This window comes from Phaseolus vulgaris, chromosome 2, assembly GCF_000499845.2.
Source record: "Phaseolus vulgaris cultivar G19833 chromosome 2, P. vulgaris v2.0, whole genome shotgun sequence".
NCBI lineage: Eukaryota > Viridiplantae > Streptophyta > Magnoliopsida > Fabales > Fabaceae > Phaseolus > Phaseolus vulgaris.
In genome coordinates, this window is record NC_023758.2 from 1665399 (window position 1) to 1683634 (window position 18236).

Sequence of the window (18236 nt, forward strand, 5' to 3'; positions counted from 1 at the left end):
CTTCCTGTGGCTCCCTTCTTTGTGTGTTTTGTTTGTTTACCTTTAATACAATCCACACATACATTCAGATCAGTAAAATCCAAACTTGGAAGTATTTCATACTTTACCAATCTCTCCATTCTTTCCTTGGAAATATGTCCCAAACGTTTGTGCCACAAGAAAGCAGAACATTCATTCACCAAACTTCGTTTAGTGCCAACATTATGATGCGAGGTCATAAGAGTTTCAACATATAGTTTATCGAGATTCAATCTATATAATCCATCATAAGGAGTACCAGATCCAATAGACCTAAGTCTTGCCGCAATATAAGTCATTTTAATGACATGTTCGTGCATAGTACGAGAACCATCAAATTCCATGGTGGTTAATATACTCATTAATGTCCCAACAAGAGACTTATCAGTAGTTTGGGAGCGCTCTTCCACAAATTTCATAAATTCTTTTGCACCATCAGTTTTGGGAAGAGCAGACTTAATATTACTTGTTATGCTCATTCGCATAAAGATACAGGAACAATACTTGATCACACATGCTTAACATTAATACTTTGAGTCATAAATTAAACATACTATACAGATTCAGAAAACATTCTATGTATACTAACGTTCTCCTTTGAGAGATCCATTAATACACAAAACATAATGATGCTAATAGTATTAACTTTATTTGGCAAGATGTATGCATTAACTAGAAACACTTGTTATCTTTGGATATACAAACAAAACTAATAACACATACTCACTACCAACAATCACATCCATTAATTATAAGGACAACTAATCATCCTTTAGGTGATCCATAATGCCCTATAATAATGAATTTCCATTTACCCATATACTTCATAATTTAGCATCCATTCTATAGGTAATTGGAATAAAATTTATCAGTAATCTGGAATTAAATAAAACTTAAAGATTTGATCACTTTGGTGATTAACAAATCTATCATACAAATAATTCCAGAAATTATATCATTAATTGAAATAAAATTCATCCATAATTTGGAATTAAATAAAACTTAAAGATTTGATCACTTTGGTGATTACAAATCTATCATACAAATAATTCCATAAATAATATCATTAATTGAAATAAAATTTCATCATCCATAATTTGGAATTAAATAAAACTTAAAGATTTGATCACTTTGGTGATTACAAATCTATCATACAAATAATTCCATAAATAATATCATTATATGAAATAAAATTTCATCCATAATTTGGAATTAAATAAAACTTAAAGATTTGATCACTTTGGTGATTACAAATCCATCATACAAGTAATTCCAAAATTTCAATTTAAAATTAAATACATAAAGCGGAAATATAATTTTTCATTCCTCACTTTCAATCAATTAATTAAACTTTAATTTAAATGCAAATTAAATTACATTATGACATAATAAAATTTCATTAAAACTTTAATTAAACTTTAATTTAATGCAAATAAAATTACATTAAAATATAATAAAATTTCATTAAAACTTTAATTAAACTTTAATTTAATGAACATAATCATTAAAACTTTAATGAAACATTAATCAAAATAAAATAAATAAAAATAAAAATAAAGAAACATGGCGTTTGGTGCAGAGAATTACTCTCACTATTTTATTTATTTATATATTGTTTCATTATTTTATATTATAATATAAATATCATTATTTTATATTATAATACAAATATCATTATTTTATATTATAATACAATTCCCCGTTCACTTTATCATAAAACCCTAGAAAAAAAAACACAGCCACCATTTTTCACTTTATCATCAAAGGGGTGTCAACCATAACTAAATGTGTCCTGAGAAAAGATGATTGCAGTTTCATCTTTCTTCAATTGAATTAAAAAAAAAGGACATAAAGAGGCACACTCCATAAACCCCTAATTTTAAAATTAAGGTTTTTCAACTGGGATTAATTAAAATTAGGGTTCTTTAATTTTGATGATTTAGGACAATTAGGGAACTATCATAGAGGAATGAAAACCTTAATTTATAAACCCTAATTTTAAATTAGGGTTCTTAAATTGGGAATAATTTTTAAAATTAGGGTTCTTCAAATTTTGGAAAAACAGTAATGGAGAATCACAAAAATGAGCAACTAGGCTATGATACCACATGTAAGTCAGAACATGAATGAACGTAAATTAAAACACATACAATAATGTGTTCACATATAGATCTTATCATATCATGATTCTCACACAAAACATAAAGTGAAGAAGTAGGCACTTACCTTGATCCATGAGTGATATCCTAATTGAGCAGTTACTTTATCTCCTTTATCCCAATCTATCTCTTGCAATTCCGTTTTTGTCTCACACTTTCGTGATGGTTAACAGTGAGACAACTATTATTTGCAGAGACATAACCCTATAGCCTTTAGTACCCAATCTCCATCAGATGTAGGTTTTCATTAGGTATATCACCAGATATATATATTTCTCACATTAACCAATGGACCTTTATTCTATTATTATTATTAAATCATATTTGGGCCCAAAGCCCAAACTCTAAGTCATGTGAGTCACTTTATAAAAATTAATTTACATAATTTCTTACAATTACTTGATCGTCGGAGAAACTTTTGCAAGTTAACTCTCAACCAAACATAAAAGAGTATTGAGAAGGACGAAGGAGGAGCGAACGAGGAATCAAAGACAATTATTACATCGAGTTTCAGGTAGTATCTAAGTCCATATATGTCTATACATGTACAATTGACGCTCATCGTGAGACATCAATAGTGTATATCAAACAAGTTATGTCATTCAGTCTCTATGACCAACAAACTAGGTTAAGTAATTATAATAAATAACAATTAAGACAATTGTGTTAAGAAAATTGTGCACTACTTGAAAACGAAAAACATATTCCACCAAATCCAATTGGGTAAGTATGTGTCAATAAAGTCTTTTTCTTTAAAATAACATACATGGTCATTAGATAATTAAAGATACCACCAAAATTGCTAGAGTCGAATTTTATCCTATTTCTTCGTCACATTCTGCAGTAAAATATCTCAAATCTAAAATTTTAGGGAAAGGGATTCTTTCAAAATTTACTATTTTATGAAATGTATATTAAAGTTTCTGATGTATTTACATTAAAGAATTCATAATAATCAACTAATAGAATAATATGATAGATCTTATGTGTAAGACATGGAATTGCCTATCATTATTTGTTATACTTCATTTTTTTTTTTTTTTTAAAGTATAAGGAAGAATTGTATTAACTTAAAGATTTGAAAAAGAATGAAAGAATTATACTGAATCATCCTCAATTTTAGCTCAAATAACTGAATCTCACTCAATTTCTTTATCAAATTATACTGAAGCATCCTCTTTCCAAATCAGGTTTCTATAACCAAAGATTCTGGCAAAACATGAAATCAATTGTTCCTGTACTATTTCTCCCTCGGGAAGGACAACATTTGTCTCCCTTCTCAAAGATGTTACTTCTTTATCTGCAATTCCACAAGGAACAATGTGCCTAAAGTAGCTTAAATCAGGATCAATGTTAAATGCCATCCCATGAGAAGTGATCCCAATAGCACCTATCTTCCTTTCTCCAACCCATACCCCAGTCTCACCAATTTGTCCAGGACAAGCTTTCACGCCATACATTGCAGCCAGTTCAATCATGGTTGACTCGATTATAGGATACAAAATGGCTTGGTGGGGACCATGAAAGGTAATGTCTCCTCCCCTTTGTGTGTAGTGAAGTTCAGCAACAAATTGTGAACGGTTTGCATTTTGCCAACAGTGTATGTAGGGGGTGTTGCAAAGTCAGAAGAGTATCACATCTCCTATGAAGCTTTCTATCCAAGGCCAGTTTTTCCTGCAGTTTCAATGCATCAATATAGTTGACAACTCCTAGTTTCCAGACCTCAAGGCTTCGCAAACCCCTCATTCCCTCTTCCTGCGATTAGGGTTTCTGGAGGCGCTAGGGTGCTGCGGTAGGGTGTCTGCGGCGGCGCGGGCTGTGCAGATCAGGCGTGAGGACGCGAGGTCGTCTTGTGATGGTGGAACGACATACTCTGGCGACGCGCGAATTGTAGATCTGCTGCGGCGGTGACGGTGCTGCAGTTTGCGGAGTTCGCGGTCGTTCGCTACGCAGTTTGCGGCGGCGCGGCGCGGAGTGAGCAGACCTGGTCCTGTCGACGCGCGACGCGGCGGTGTGTGCCTTTGGTGACGCGCGACGCGACGGTGTGTGACGGGGACTAGTGCAGTGCACGGTGGGGAGGGTTTCTGGTGCGGCTGTGCGCGGTTTTGCGCGGCGGTGACGTGAAGAGCGGTGGTGGTCCGCTGGCGGGACAGTGACGTGATGGGACGGGCTGTTGGCTGTTGTGCTGTTGTGGGCCCTAATTTGTTAAGGTTCTAAGGGTTTCTTATCCCTTATTCCATATAATTGTTTGAAGGATTTTGACTGGTCTTAAGAATTGTAAGATCTATGTAAGAATATACTTCAATTTAACAACTACTTTTATTAATTTTTTTATGTAAGAATTTAATTTATATTTAACTTAAATAAATTAATTTAATATTTTATTATTATACATAATTGTTAAATATATGTAAAAAAATACAAGGTGTTAAAATAGTTTTTTTTTTCTTTTTTCTATATATATATATATGTATAGTTTTTTTTCAGGTTTTTATGTTTCCCAGGCTCTTATCTTTTATGTTTTCACATTGATAAGAAGAGATTGCATGCACACATTTTACTTAGACGTATTTTGCAATTTAATATTAGACTAAAATATAATATCACAGAATATAATAATTAAAAAAAAATTAGTGAATATAATATTTATTATATATGTATAATTATTTACTGTTGTAACGAGAAGTTCCCAAATAGGACCGAAACTTACATTTACACACCTAATTGTTTTTATCAAAGAATGTGAAAATTAAAATGATAAGGGAAGGTGGATAAAAAGTAAAATAAAGTTAAAAATGCTTTGTTGAAAAAAAAATACAAAAAAATAGAATAAAAAATAATTAATAAAACCTGTTATTTTTTACTTTTCTTTCTTTTTGTTTTATTTAACAAACTTAATTAAGTTCACCTAATTGATTTGTATTTTCAAGTGGCTCTAACTGAAACAATTAATGTTGTTGTAGTTGTTAAAAATAATCAACATGTGAGAAGGTCAATGATTGGATGAGTAAAAGTATGAAGAATCAACTTTCTCAAAAATAACTAATTTATTAGATGATCTAAATAGTTTTATTTAAATAATTTAAATTTATAATATTGATACTAAAGTTCATATCTAGAATTTTAGGAAAACTTCTTGAAATAATCATTGACATGATGAGTGACTTATTACACGCTTAATAAAATAGTATTCACTAACTTATTTAAAAAATTAGTTCAACCGCATATATTTGAAATATAAAACAATTTAAATACATTTATCATAACTTTTTGTTTCATCGTCAAATTTAAATTAATATGGAGATTATATATAAAATTATTGACGTTATGATCACAAATGTCTATTGTAGTGATTAAATGTTCTATATTTAATTATGGCACACAAGTTTGATTTCCTCTAATAATATATTATTAATATTAATAAAATAATATTATCAATAATAAAATTAAGAACATGAATACTAATAATACTAATAAAATTTAAAATAATAATAATTATGACACTCATCTATGGAAAACATGTAATTAGACTATCTACAGATAAAATCTATAAAAAATTTATCTTAATGCATATAAGAAATTATTTAAAATTTTGAGAAACTCATATCTATATCATTCACATTGAAATAATATTTTTTTTATTTATAAATAACTTTTTATCAAAAACTCTCATTATTAAATTATTCATTAGTATTTGACTTAGTAGGCACCCTCCTCCTTTTAATCTGGTAGGACCATGTGATTTCCATATAATTCTTGTACTCCTTTTTTTGCATATACATATTCTTCAGTTTTATATATATTCTTCATTTGATAATGACTACTAACTGTTAACTTGTTCCTTCTTTATATTCATCACCCACCTTTCTACCTCTTATATCCCTCACCATATTTGGCAGATTCATCTTCCCTGAAACCATGTTTGTTTAATGACTATTTATTTTTGCCATGTACATATCACTTAGGGGTTATTTGCTTCCGAGGTGGTCATGTTGGCGACGACGGAAGTCACAACACCACTCCATTTGGATCCATGAATTGTTGCGGATGAGGATGGAAGGAAAGAGAAATGGGAGTGGATTTGAATTCTTTCCAAAGATGAAGAGAAAGTTGAGCTCAAGAGAGGGAGTGTCACGTCATTTATAGTAAGTTACTTTGGTTTCCTTGCTTTTGTGCTGAACAGTGCCCCTGCATGCATGCCACATGGAAGCTTCAAATTCCTGACTTATCTCAGGAATCGTTTGACTGTGAAAGTGTGAAAGGTGAGTGAATGCAGTGGGTGAGGTAGGTGGGTGTGGAATGAAGCTGGCTATATAACACGAAGCATGAAGGTGGTTCCTCCATTCACAAAAAAGCAAAGAAAGCGAGCCATTAGAGAGTGTAGTGTAGTGTGGTTGGAGAGATTCGTAAGCCATCATAATTTGTGGTAGGGACTTGAGTTACGTATAGCTTGTTCATCTCACGTCCTGGATTCATCTCTATGGTTCATCTGTGGGTTCCTCTAAGGTGAGAGCATGTCTTTGAATGGTGCATAATATTTTCCTATGTACATATCACTTAGTTCTTAATTCAGTAATATTTGTATAGATTCGATATGCTTTATAAAAATTTAAATTCACAGTTGAATTGATACCTGTTCCATTTTCTTAACATGTCGTTTTTTCTAAATTTAACACTTCTTTTTATATTATGATTCATCAACAATCCATGCATGTAAGTTCGAATAAAACCATGAAATTATATTTATTGTTATCAAAATATACATAAATTGTGTTAAGTAATATGTTATTAATATTTTTGTATAATTTAGGGAATTTTTTATATAAGTCGAAACCGTACTTCCATCTAATGTTAGGAATATATTTTTTCTATAAAATAATATTTTCGTGAATTTATTAATTAAAAGCCGTAAAAAGTATTCTTCTACGTTAATATAGGTCAGCTCACTTTTCATGACCATTTCTTCACAATGCCCTGTGCATTTATTAGAAGGGAAAATATGAAATTATAAAACTTATATAGAAACTATCCTTACACTACATATATATTAGCAAAAGTACACATCATCAAATTCAATGTCTGTACATCGTTTATCTAAAAGTAAAGTTGAGAAAAAAATGTAATAAATTCTAATCTATTTTATACTTAGAGTAATTTTCATTTGTTAGTTTAAATAAATTTTGCTAAATTTTTTAAGAGAAATAAGCAGTTTGGTGTACCAAAAATTGAATTGTTTAGTTCAATTCTAACTTCCACCCTATAATATAACTAACGTGAAATATCAAAAATATTTCTTTAATTTTTAAATAGAAGTGTGGGTGCATGTGAGAAAGTAGTCTGAATTTGAGTTTTGTAACAATTTTTGGATTTGGATTTTAAGAATAATTTGCACCCTCATAATACATTTCTTGATCAGGTTTTACGAAATAACTTTACAGAATAGTCTTTCTAAAATATTTCCAGATTTTATTTTTTAAAATATTTTTTCTAAAACGTATTATTTGTATTCTTGAATCCAAGAAAATATTTCTCAATTATGAATTTCCAATTCATGAATGCAATGAAATACGATAGGGCAATTCTGAAAGTTTGGAATTTGACAGGGGTAGGAAGCAAAAGCCGAAGATGTATGGTATGAAAGCCCAATTAATAATTGTTATTTTAAAGCCCATAACGCTAGAAATTACTCTAATAAGCCCATAATGTGGTGTGGGCTTAGCCCACCGTTGCAACTATAACGCGGTCCACACCACATTATGGGCTTAGCCCACCGTTGCAACTATACATTGGTAAGACCGCGTTCACACCTTAATCAGGGATTTTTAGTAGTAATAATTATCTTAATAATAAGAAATAATGATAAAAATAGTAATAACTAATTATAGAACAAAAGGTTGTGATAGTAATATATCATGGTTGATTTTTTTTCGGTGATATTCATAATAAAAACAACAATATTAATGAAGATACCACAATAATTATATTTGTAATCTCTAACACTAACAACATTTAGAATTTGTTCGACAAAATAACTACTAAGCTTGTAATTTACAGGTTTGGTATTGAATTGTAATTTTTTTCATAAAATATCCATAGAATTGTAAAATTAAATAGAGATATAATAATATAAGATTTATTATACCAGTGGAACTTGTATTTCTAAACAACGATATATTATTACATAATTTCATCTTTTTAAACAATTAAATTTATTAATAAGTTTATTTATTTTTAAAAGTTATATATTCTTTTTAATATGTTATTTTATTTAAATAAGCTAATCTAATGATTATTAATCAAATGTAATTTTTATTTACTTTTCATAAATTTGTTTATTTTATATTTCTTAATTTAAACAATGTTAAATTGATTTTTTTTTGTAAAGTTTTATTGTGTGTAATTTTTATTTAATATTATGTAATGAAACATTTTTTATTTTAATTTCTAATGTTGAACATGCTTTAATTTGAATTTAATATAATAAAAAAATAAGTAGTAGTAATTCAACAAATAATAAAAACTAGTTCAATAATAATTATGTTTATAAGATTAAAATATGTAATGTTAGGTAAAATAAAATTAAAAATATATTAAAATATAATGGACAAGCTAGTTAGTAGTTGAAATAATTTATAAGTAGGAAAACTCTCACACAAAATTACCTTGACTTTCAAATTAAGTTGTAATGGAAATGTTGCAATGACTTCTTTAGATAGTCACTCTCTTACTGGTAAAGATAATACTGATGAAAATATTTCAAATAAAAATACTAATGTTAATCAAAACTCACTAAAAACATTGTTAGATATGCATGTATTTAAAATGAATTACTTGAATACATTTCATAATAGTTTTTCGTGGAAAATTAGATGTGGGTATCATTTCACAAATTTCTTATATTTGTGTTATTGACATTACAGTGGATGATAAATGCATAAGTAGTTAACTTCTAATAATTTTAACTCATAAAGGAATTTCATATCAAATATAAATTTAACCAAAAATAAAACAAGATGTGTTCACTCTTATTCTTACCTTAATCTAGGTATTTTTATCATCACCTTAATCTAGGTATAGTTCAATAAATAGTAAAATAGCACCTTAACAATTTTAAAAAATTTAAAAGATAATAGGTTGCAGGTTGAAACTGATATGGTGCATGAAGAACTTACCTATTATAAAAGCCTGCTTAGAGTGTTATTTTAAAGCCCACTACGCAAGAAATTGCTTTAAAGCCCACTACGCATGAATAGAAAGCCTAGCACAAAGAGTTTGGTCCACACAAAATTGGGCTTAGCCGAACGTTGCGTTGATTCCTTATTAAGATTGCGTTGAGACCGTTAATCACCAACCAGGGGATTTTGAATTTGAAAAACTCCCGCTCCAGTGTCCATATATATGCCACCTCTGTTTCTTTGTGAAAGAGCCGTTAACAGTACACAAAAGAGTATCCAGAAGGAGAAGAAGAAACGAGAGAGAGAGAGAAATGGCGACCAACATTGGAATCATGGATGCGGCTTACTTCGTTGGCAGATCTGAGATTCTTTCTTGGATCAACTCCACTCTGCAACTCAGTCTCTCCAAAGTCGAAGAGGTTAATCTTCTGATCCAATTCTTTTCATACTTTGATTTGGTTGTCTACTATAATTTCTTAGTTTATCTATTTCGTTGGATCGTTAATTTTTCAGGCATGTTCCGGCGCTGTTCACTGCCAGCTTCTCGATGCGGCTCATCCTGGGATAGTGCCGATGCACAAAGTCAATTTCGATGCCAAGAACGAGTACGAGATGATTCAGAACTACAAGGTCCTTCAAGATGTCTTTAACAAACTCAAAATCACCAAGGTAATACTCTCCCTCTCTCCTCTTTCAATCTCGTCTCTGTTTTACTTTAATTTTGGACGATCTTTAATTCGGTTACTGAATTGTTCGTTGTGTTTGTCAGTACATCGAGGTCAGCAAGCTCGTGAAAGGAAGGCCATTGGATAACCTAGAATTCATGCAATGGATGAAAAGATACTGCGATTCTGTCAATTCCGGACAGAACAAGTAATCTAATCTTAATTTGACTCTCATGCGTATTATCTTGATTTAGTGCAATGTTTTTGGTATTGCTGATGTAAATTATTTGAATTAAAAATACTGTATGCTAAATTTTTGTAGTTATAATGCTTTGGAGAGGAGAGAGGTTTGCAGAGGAGGAAGAGAAACGAGTAAGAAATCTGCAAACTCCCAAGCCTCTACTAAGGGTTCTACTTCGCAGAGACCTCAGTCTTCCCACAATTCTCGAAGAACCGAGGTTCTAAATGCAAATCCAACAAATCAGGCTGTTAAGGTCGCGAGAGCACCAATTGCTGCAGGTGGCCCTGCTTATGAGGAAAAGGTTTTTTTTCTTTTCACATCAAAAAAATTATCAAACGAATGATGAAAATACATTTCCCTAATGTTCAAGTTCATGCAGATAACGGAGTTGAAGTTGTCCATCGATAGTCTTGAGAAAGAACGGGACTTCTACTTTGCAAAACTGAGAGATATTGAGATACTGTGCCAGACTCCTGAGATAGAACACTCACCGGTACTGTGTTTTCATTGTTTTTAGTTATTGACTGCTGAAACCCAATAACTGGTATTACTATAGGTAATGATCATATGTGATTTGATTGTTGTCTATTTGTCTATGATGATTCAGATCGTTGAGGCGATTCAGAAGATATTATATGCCACAGATGATGATGGAACGGCTGTGGCTGAAGCTCAAGCCTTACTTTCTGCTGGTCATAAGGAAATAGAGGGGTTGAGTCCAATAGCTGAGGTTTCTGAGGAGAAAAGCAGTTCAGAAACTAACAAGAGAAAGAATATTTCCAATATTGATTTTGATGCTGCTGGCATCGCAACGTTGTCTCCCAGACAGAGGCTTTCTGATGTTTCGGATGTTCACTGTAGCGGGTCACCTCTTATGACTTGTTAAGGAATGAGGGAAGCGTCGTAAATTTCAATTAGCAACTTGTTCAACTGTTTTGGTTCTGTTTCATGTGTGAATTGACAGGGATATTATAATGAATGATTAGGGTTCTAGGATGTTCTGTTATGAAGTTATGAAAAATATAGCCAGATATATTTTGCCTTGTAGAATTTGCAGTTGTCATCAACAAATTGTTGTCATCAAGTAATTTCTGGTCGTTAGCCCTATTACATTTTCAGCTTTTTTTCATTAGTTTGCGACGATATTTTCAATTCTGGTCAAATTACAAGCTATCAATAATCACCTTGCTGAACATTGCATTACGCTCCCTTCCAAATCATCGAATGGAAGGGGCATGTGAATCCTTCGTTGTCGGTATTCGTGCCTAAAGTTTGCTAACATGAATGAAGAAGAGGTTAAGTGTAATTCCAGAGTCATTTCTAATGATAAATGAATGAATGAGAATGAATTCGTCTTAATGCACAAGATGCATTAAATCCAAAGATGCGTCGAGGTTTATTGCTTTTGCATGAACCCTGAACCCTTGCTTTGGTTTGACGCTGATGTAACTTCTGTACTGTGTCATCCGAATCTCAATTCTGGATGGGACTAGAAAATTCATATCAAAAGATCACTTTTGCATGGAGACAATCATAAGTCGCTTTCTACCCATGGTTTCAAATGGCACGCCCATCATTCACTTTATTCTTTCAGCTATCTACACTCGAACCCTATTCCATTCCCTCTTTCTATTAGTGCAGTATTGATGCCTCGTGCTATTTTCTGGTCACATGGTTATATAATATATGACCAACAGAGTGATTTTTAAGTTTCCTCTGGTTGTAAAAATATACATCATTTTGAGGTAGTAGTACCTTCCTCTTCTTTCATCACAGTTTGCAAAAGAAAAAAAAAATCAGAAAAATAATTTCAAGGGTTTTATTTTGATTTTTGGTTTTATTTTCATTCTCCACGTTTTACTCAAGTTGTTTTTTCAGCCAAAATTTCGATTGAACCAGAGGCCACAATGGGTTTGACGGTGTCACGGCTAATGAGATTGTTTTATGCGAGGAAAGAAATGAGGATCCTCATGGTGGGTCTTGATGCAGCTGGGAAAACAACTATACTCTATAAACTTAAACTTGGAGAAATCGTCACTACAATACCCACAATAGGTTCATACTAGTCACCGTGCTTTTTTTCCATCTGTTCCTTAAATCTTCTGAATTCGTACCAGTAATGACATGACTATTTGAAATAATTTCTCTCAATATGAAGTTCCTGAGATATCTGTTACTTAATATTCATTCACAAATAAGGTACAAGGCAAGGTGGATTAATCACATTTCCTTGAATACTCTCTCTCTCTCACTCACACACATATATAGAGAGTGGTTTTTTACAATATGAATGACAAATGAAATTATTCAAATTGGGTATATATCTTGGATGGATTAGGCTTCAATGTGGAGACTGTTGAGTACAAAAATGTCAGCTTCACTGTCTGGGATGTTGGAGGGCAGGACAAGGTATTTATGATCTTCTGGACACATCTTAATTTATTAAAAAATGAACCTTCATTTGAAATCCTGCAGTTTTGTTTGCCAAAATATAATTTTTATGGGATCATTAGTATATGGTAACATTCCAAGCACATGTTATAAAACTACGTAGATTCGACCATTGTGGAGACACTACTTTCAGAACACACAAGGTCTTATCTTTGTGGTAGACAGTAACGATAGAGAAAGAATTTTGGAATCCAGAGACGAGTTGCATAGAATGCTAAGTGAGGTCAGTGATTTTTCATAGTCAAGTAATTCTAATTCCTGCAGACTTCGAACCATGGTTAAATTTTATCAAAAGTGCAGTCCAAATGAAAACATGCAAGCTTTGCCTTTGGACAATTAAACGATGCAATAATGTTCTTAATGATGAGCATTTCAGGATGAACTTCGCGATGCTACAGTTCTGGTGTTTGCCAATAAGCAAGACCTTCCTAATGCTTTGAGTGTTGCAGAAATTACAGATAAACTTGGTTTACATTCACTTCGCCTGCGTCGCTGGTATTGCACTTTTTAATTACAACGATTCATATAACTTTTATCATATAACAATCACATGCCCCTTATTATCCTACACATAACAACTTCGTGAGAATTAATAATGTTTATGTATTTATTTTTGAAGGTACATCCAACCAACCTGTGCCACATCCGGGCAAGGACTCTATGAAGGGCTAGATTGGTTATCCAGTCACATATCTAACAAGACAAGATGAACAACGCTTTGAGTGCGTTTCTGATCTTCCATAAATGCTCACACTCCATTATAAATGTGTAATATAATATATCGTTTCACTATAGGCATAAATGAGTTTTATCTGTTATTTGAACTTCGAACTACTTATAATACCAATCACTGTGATATATGTGTGACATAATCGTTCAAGGCATGTAAACTACATAAGTTCTGAGTTATCATGCGCACATACCCAGATGTTGTATTAGACAAAATCTATGTAGTAACGCATTGAACAGCAAATGTTGTAGACTACACTATGTATACGCATTATATTTTTGTAAAAGATGTAATATAAAATCATTGACGTGTTTTTGCCTAATGTATCTGTCACTATCTTCATAAAAAACTTTAATATCAGCGCATGATAGAAGGACATGTGCATTATTTATGCTTCAAAGCTAGAGGGGCTCTTGCGTGATAGGGCATGTTAAAGATGCAATAAAGCATTCATGGTCCCTAAAAAAGGGTTTAGAGAATGATTACTTTTTTAGCCTATTTCACGTAGTGAAACTTACAGTATAAGCTCTGATATGAAAAGTTTGTTAATTTAAATTATTTATTCAAACATTATTAGATCTACAACAGACTAATATTAGGAATAAGATCTTACTGGCTTCGAAATTTTCAGTTTAAAATTGAAGAATACTTGAGTTGATAATCAAAGTTTAGGTTGCTGTAAAAAAAGTGTTTCTTTCTCGTGGTACTCCTTTCCATTTAACTTATATGGCCTCATAATTAAGCGGCTAGACCAAACATGTAGACCAATATGAGCATGGTAGCTAAAACAGGTAGATTATGCGGAAACAAAATTGGCTTACATAAATTTGGCACTTTTAACCAAAACCACAACGCACCTAATATTACGTGCATGTGGAGAATGCTGGCTCCTTATTAGCTTTTGATGCTATATTTCTAGGTAGCAACTTTAGTCTATAGATAGATATCACATTGTGCACATCTTCTGTCTCTTGGTTGTACATCAGAAGAACCCTTTTAATTTGGCACACCCCTTGGTCATACTCGTGGTCCCTGGCTACACCATACAACTTTACTAACGAAATTATAACACTGTCCTACCTCCCAAATACACTTCAATCATGTCACAATCTTCTTCTTTCTGGTATCATAGAAAATCTCAAGCAGACTTGTTTTTGCCAAACTAAGTATGATGCAAATTTCAATCTGAAGGAGGCTCATGATATCACATAGAATTATTGTTGGGCACCATAACTATGGCATGATGCAACCGCAACACATTGCTGACCATAACTCAGTTAAAAATGGGAAAGGAACAGGACAGAGAGGTAACAAAGGCAAAAAGTTTGTGATTTTCAAATATTTCGTCCTATGATGACCAGTCTTCCCTTTGATCATTTTGCCTTTTTTGCGTCCCTATTTTCTCTTCTTCTGTGTAATACCTATATTATGAGCATGGCTCTATCACTTTCCAAACATAAAAGTCAGACAAAACTCCTAAAAGTTCAGAGAGAATTCATCTTTCCTGAAAACTTCTCCATCACCCATCACCTATATCCAATTCAAGCTCATAGCAGCTAGAGTCCATCTTTATCATTATTTAGTTATCGTGCAAAATGCATTTTCTATTTTGGCATCTTTACTTTATAATGACAAGAGTACCTTCAATTAGAAATCTTCAGAAGTTGCTTTAGGTTGCTTCGTGGAACACTCACAAGATGCTTAAAAAGTATTTTAATTATTTCCCTAAGCATCTCAACCTTCAAAGTAAAAGAATATTATTTTGTCCATCAAAATAATAAATACTTTTATATAAAGACAATTTAGTCTAAATTACAAAAATATAAAATTGTAAATGACTTTCACTGGAACACAATTGGGATTGACTTTCTTAACAACAATATGACAATAGAAATCACAAACTACAATTTTAATACATAAAGCAACTTATGTAATTTACTTCTATCAGAGATGTTTTAAGTGCTCAAAACCATATGGGGAAATTTCAATTCCCAATTTTCAGTTAACCGGAAGATGTCTCTTTTAAACAAGACAACAGTCACAGTGTTAGTGATATGGAGCTGCACCTTCAATTATAAGTCATACTGTTCGTAATATGGACTTGCATTTTCAATTGTAACATGGTAGTTAGTGACAGCAAACCTTGCATTAAATTTGCAACCACAGACACTGAATTGCTCAAAGTCCCATGTTCATACTTAATGTCGAACAGGAAAAAAAGGTTTGATCTGACTATACGACCATTGAAAGTTGAACTTTTGATTGCAATATTTTCCTCCACAAATTGACAATGAGTTAATATATATTCATGAAATAGAACTAGAGTTGAAAGCTGAGTTTAGTGACCAACTTTGAGACCAAATTATGCATATTCTTTTCTTTGGTTCTTGTTGTCCATGCATGAATTTCGACTATGCCAACAATTATTGACCAGGGTTACAATCAAAGCTTTTGAGTTCTGAGCATAGGCCGGAAGATCTTAAAATCTAATTCAGGCAAAGGAAATGGTTCCATGTAAACATAATATTAACAGATTGAGATTACTGAACGCATAAATAGGTTGGTATAGTTGGTATTTTGTTGGAAAAATGGGGCTCCTCATTTATATTCATAAAAGAAACCATGAGTATCTCCTGGAGGAATACAAAGAAGACTTGTTAGAATTTCATTTATTCATCTAATGCATTGCCGAAGACATTCCACCCATCTTTGTTTGCATGTTAACCTTAATGTGGAGTTCCTGTTCTGTACTAACAGGGAGAGAATGGAAGACAACAAAGAAACAAGGGAAACCCTTGACTGTTGCTCATTGGGAATAATTGAACTTGCACATGTAAAGCTAATATTCATGTAATGTTGCTACTCAGTATCAGATCCTTGTTCCACTCAAATAACAGTGAAGATTTAGAGTCTCTCTGCTTCGTTCATTTTCAAATGTTCAGCCATCAATCTAAAAACTAACAACATAAGTTCTCCTCATAACATAACTGCCAGATATTTTTCCTATTAAAACTACCATGATTCTGAGTTATTGACGAGGAATATTTAGAACACCAATAGACACTCGATCCACTGAAGGCAAACGCATCTGCTGGTCCTGAGCTTTCCTCCTCTTAAACTCTGGCTCCACAGAAAGTGATGCCACTGACCATGAATCATTTGAACTTTCACAGCAGAAAGATGCATCAATGACCCCATCAGGGCTACTTGGCTCAGAGAAACGTTTGCGCCTCTGACCAGGATTGTGAATCCCTTCACAGCAAACTAATAGTCCCAGCATCAGTTTGTAGCACTCATTCACTTGCTCCTGTAACATAGCCACCGAAAATTTCCAATCAGTAACTCAAAATTGTGGCAGATTGGAACAATTAAAGAGAAAGTGACACACCTCGCTACTTCTGAGTAAACCAAGAAGCTGATTTCGGTACTCCCTAGCATTCAATGGTTCAATCTCTTCAATAACGTGGATCATTATAGCAGCAGCCAATGTAGAAGGAAGATAACTCATAACCCTTGAGTCTGAAAAATAATAAAGAATTATAAATATTACAACACACACCAAGTTAATCACATATCAATATGAATGTACTGAGCGATATCATGTATGTATCATTATTTATTAACATTATTGTTACTTACCGGCGATGACAGAGAGAAGAACATGTTGGCACCCACAGAGAAATTCCCAGTGCAAGTGAGGCTTCAAAGCAAGCCTTGTGAGAAAGTGTTGAAAGAAACAGATTGGGGTGACAGGGTTCATTTTCCATTCGAGAGTGGACAGCACGAGGAGCTCCATTGTATGTATGGTGTTCGCTTCAAACACAAATTTCGATTCCTCCACCTAAACAAAATCCAAAACCACTTCCACGTTCAACAGTAGAAACAAAGAAAAACGGAACTTTAGCAAACAAACAGCGATGTTGGAAAACGTACTTGCAACTCCAAAAGAAGCGGCACTCGTGTCTCTTCCACTTTGGCCGCGAGAGAGACGCAAGCAACGGCTGCTAGTTGGGTCCTCCACGGTTTATCTTCGCTCTGAAAGCTTCTTCTGTTAACGAACCTGTAGAAGTAGTTCACGGCAAGAACGGTGGTGAGAGGAGCGAAACCGTGGAAGTGAGAAAGTGTAGAAATCCAGCGGACGACGTGGTGGGAAGGGGAGGGAGTGAAATGCGTTGCGGTCTCTTTGGAGAGTAGAGAGAGAAGGTGGTCGTGTTGGGAGAAGAGGTGGTTGTCGGAAAAAATGGAAGGTGAAGAAGATGGGGTGGTGATGAGAGTTGGAGAATGCTGTTGGAAAGAGGAGTGTTGTTCATGACAGAGTAGGAAAGAGGGTGATGGTGGATGAGACATGGTGTTGAAAGAAGAAGAAGAAGAAGAAGAGAATGAAAGAAGAAGAAGAAGAAGAAGAAGAAGAAGAAGAGAATGAAAGAAGAAGATAGAAAGTTTTTTTGGCTATGGTGTGAGAAAGAGGAAGCAATTTAACATTTCATTTCATGACGTTACTTACTGACGCAGATACTACTCGGAGTTGGAACTCAACTGAGTTACGTTTGCCAAAACCCAAACTAATAATAAATAAAAAATAAGATATTTAGCAACTTATATTTAAATAATCAATTTTAATTTCTTTTGTATGAAACAGTTTAAGTGTTTGAATTTCACTAATTATTAATTTAATAATGAAAATAGTAATTATTGTTCTGGTAATAAGGAGAGATGTGAACATTGGAAGTGACAATATTTACTGACAATAACAATGTGATTGGTGGCAGTGATAATCTTTTTACTAACGGTAATATA

The 18236-nt window shown here is 32.9% G+C and overlaps 3 protein-coding genes and 1 pseudogene across 5 annotated transcripts; 2 read left to right on the top strand and 2 right to left on the bottom strand.

Moving 5' to 3' along the window:
• Positions 1–3306: 3306 nt before the first annotated feature.
• LOC137810079 (octanoyltransferase LIP2, mitochondrial-like) lies at positions 3307–4559 on the bottom strand (annotated as a pseudogene).
• A 4957-nt stretch (positions 4560–9516) lies between these two features.
• On the top strand, positions 9517–11346 carry LOC137810080 (microtubule-associated protein RP/EB family member 1C). Its single transcript, XM_068611202.1, has 6 exons — positions 9517–9771; positions 9866–10021; positions 10122–10225; positions 10340–10559; positions 10638–10751; positions 10866–11346. Exons 1-6 carry the CDS (start codon positions 9664–9666, stop codon positions 11142–11144), a joined length of 981 nt encoding a protein of 326 aa, XP_068467303.1. The 5' UTR covers positions 9517–9663; the 3' UTR covers positions 11145–11346.
• Positions 11347–11895: 549 nt separating this feature from the next.
• LOC137810081 (ADP-ribosylation factor 2-like) lies at positions 11896–13761 on the top strand. Of its 3 annotated transcripts, none has more exons than XM_068611203.1 (6): positions 11896–12003; positions 12137–12313; positions 12597–12667; positions 12813–12932; positions 13086–13204; positions 13329–13761. In XM_068611203.1, the coding sequence occupies exons 2-6, from the start codon at positions 12166–12168 to the stop codon at positions 13417–13419; spliced, it is 549 nt and encodes a 182-aa protein (XP_068467304.1). In that variant the 5' UTR covers positions 11896–12003; positions 12137–12165; the 3' UTR covers positions 13420–13761. The 3 variants fall into 3 exon arrangements, with proteins under 3 accessions (XP_068467304.1, XP_068467305.1, XP_068467306.1); XM_068611204.1 differs by having other exon boundaries at positions 11966–12003; positions 12125–12313; XM_068611205.1 differs by having other exon boundaries at positions 11991–12006.
• Positions 13762–16216: 2455 nt separating this feature from the next.
• On the bottom strand, positions 16217–17948 carry LOC137810093 (cyclin-D3-3-like). Its single transcript, XM_068611221.1, has 4 exons — positions 17373–17948; positions 17079–17280; positions 16828–16958; positions 16217–16746 (listed from the first exon to the last, which is right to left on the bottom strand). Exons 1-4 carry the CDS (start codon positions 17784–17786, stop codon positions 16468–16470), a joined length of 1026 nt encoding a protein of 341 aa, XP_068467322.1. The 5' UTR covers positions 17787–17948; the 3' UTR covers positions 16217–16467.
• Positions 17949–18236: the final 288 nt, after the last annotated feature.

Excerpts from the sequence above, each read along its gene's own strand:
- LOC137810080 (XM_068611202.1), top strand. The coding sequence starts at position 9,664 with ATGGCGACCAACATTGGAATCATGGATGCGGCTTACTTCGTTGGCAGA. Across the intron at positions 10,560-10,637 it reads GCCCTGCTTATGAGGAAAAG|ATAACGGAGTTGAAGTTGTC; the intron begins GTTTTTTTTCTT and ends AAGTTCATGCAG. Across the intron at positions 10,752-10,865 it reads CTGAGATAGAACACTCACCG|ATCGTTGAGGCGATTCAGAA; the intron begins GTACTGTGTTTT and ends ATGATGATTCAG.
- LOC137810081 (XM_068611203.1), top strand. The coding sequence starts at position 12,166 with ATGGGTTTGACGGTGTCACGGCTAATGAGATTGTTTTATGCGAGGAAA. Across the intron at positions 12,668-12,812 it reads ATGTTGGAGGGCAGGACAAG|ATTCGACCATTGTGGAGACA; the intron begins GTATTTATGATC and ends AAAACTACGTAG. Across the intron at positions 12,933-13,085 it reads TGCATAGAATGCTAAGTGAG|GATGAACTTCGCGATGCTAC; the intron begins GTCAGTGATTTT and ends TGAGCATTTCAG.
- LOC137810093 (XM_068611221.1), bottom strand. The coding sequence starts at position 17,786 with ATGTCTCATCCACCATCACCCTCTTTCCTACTCTGTCATGAACAACAC. Across the intron at positions 16,959-17,078 it reads TCTTCTCTCTGTCATCGCCG|ACTCAAGGGTTATGAGTTAT; the intron begins GTAAGTAACAAT and ends ATTATTTTTCAG. Across the intron at positions 16,747-16,827 it reads GTTTACTCAGAAGTAGCGAG|GAGCAAGTGAATGAGTGCTA; the intron begins GTGTGTCACTTT and ends GCTATGTTACAG.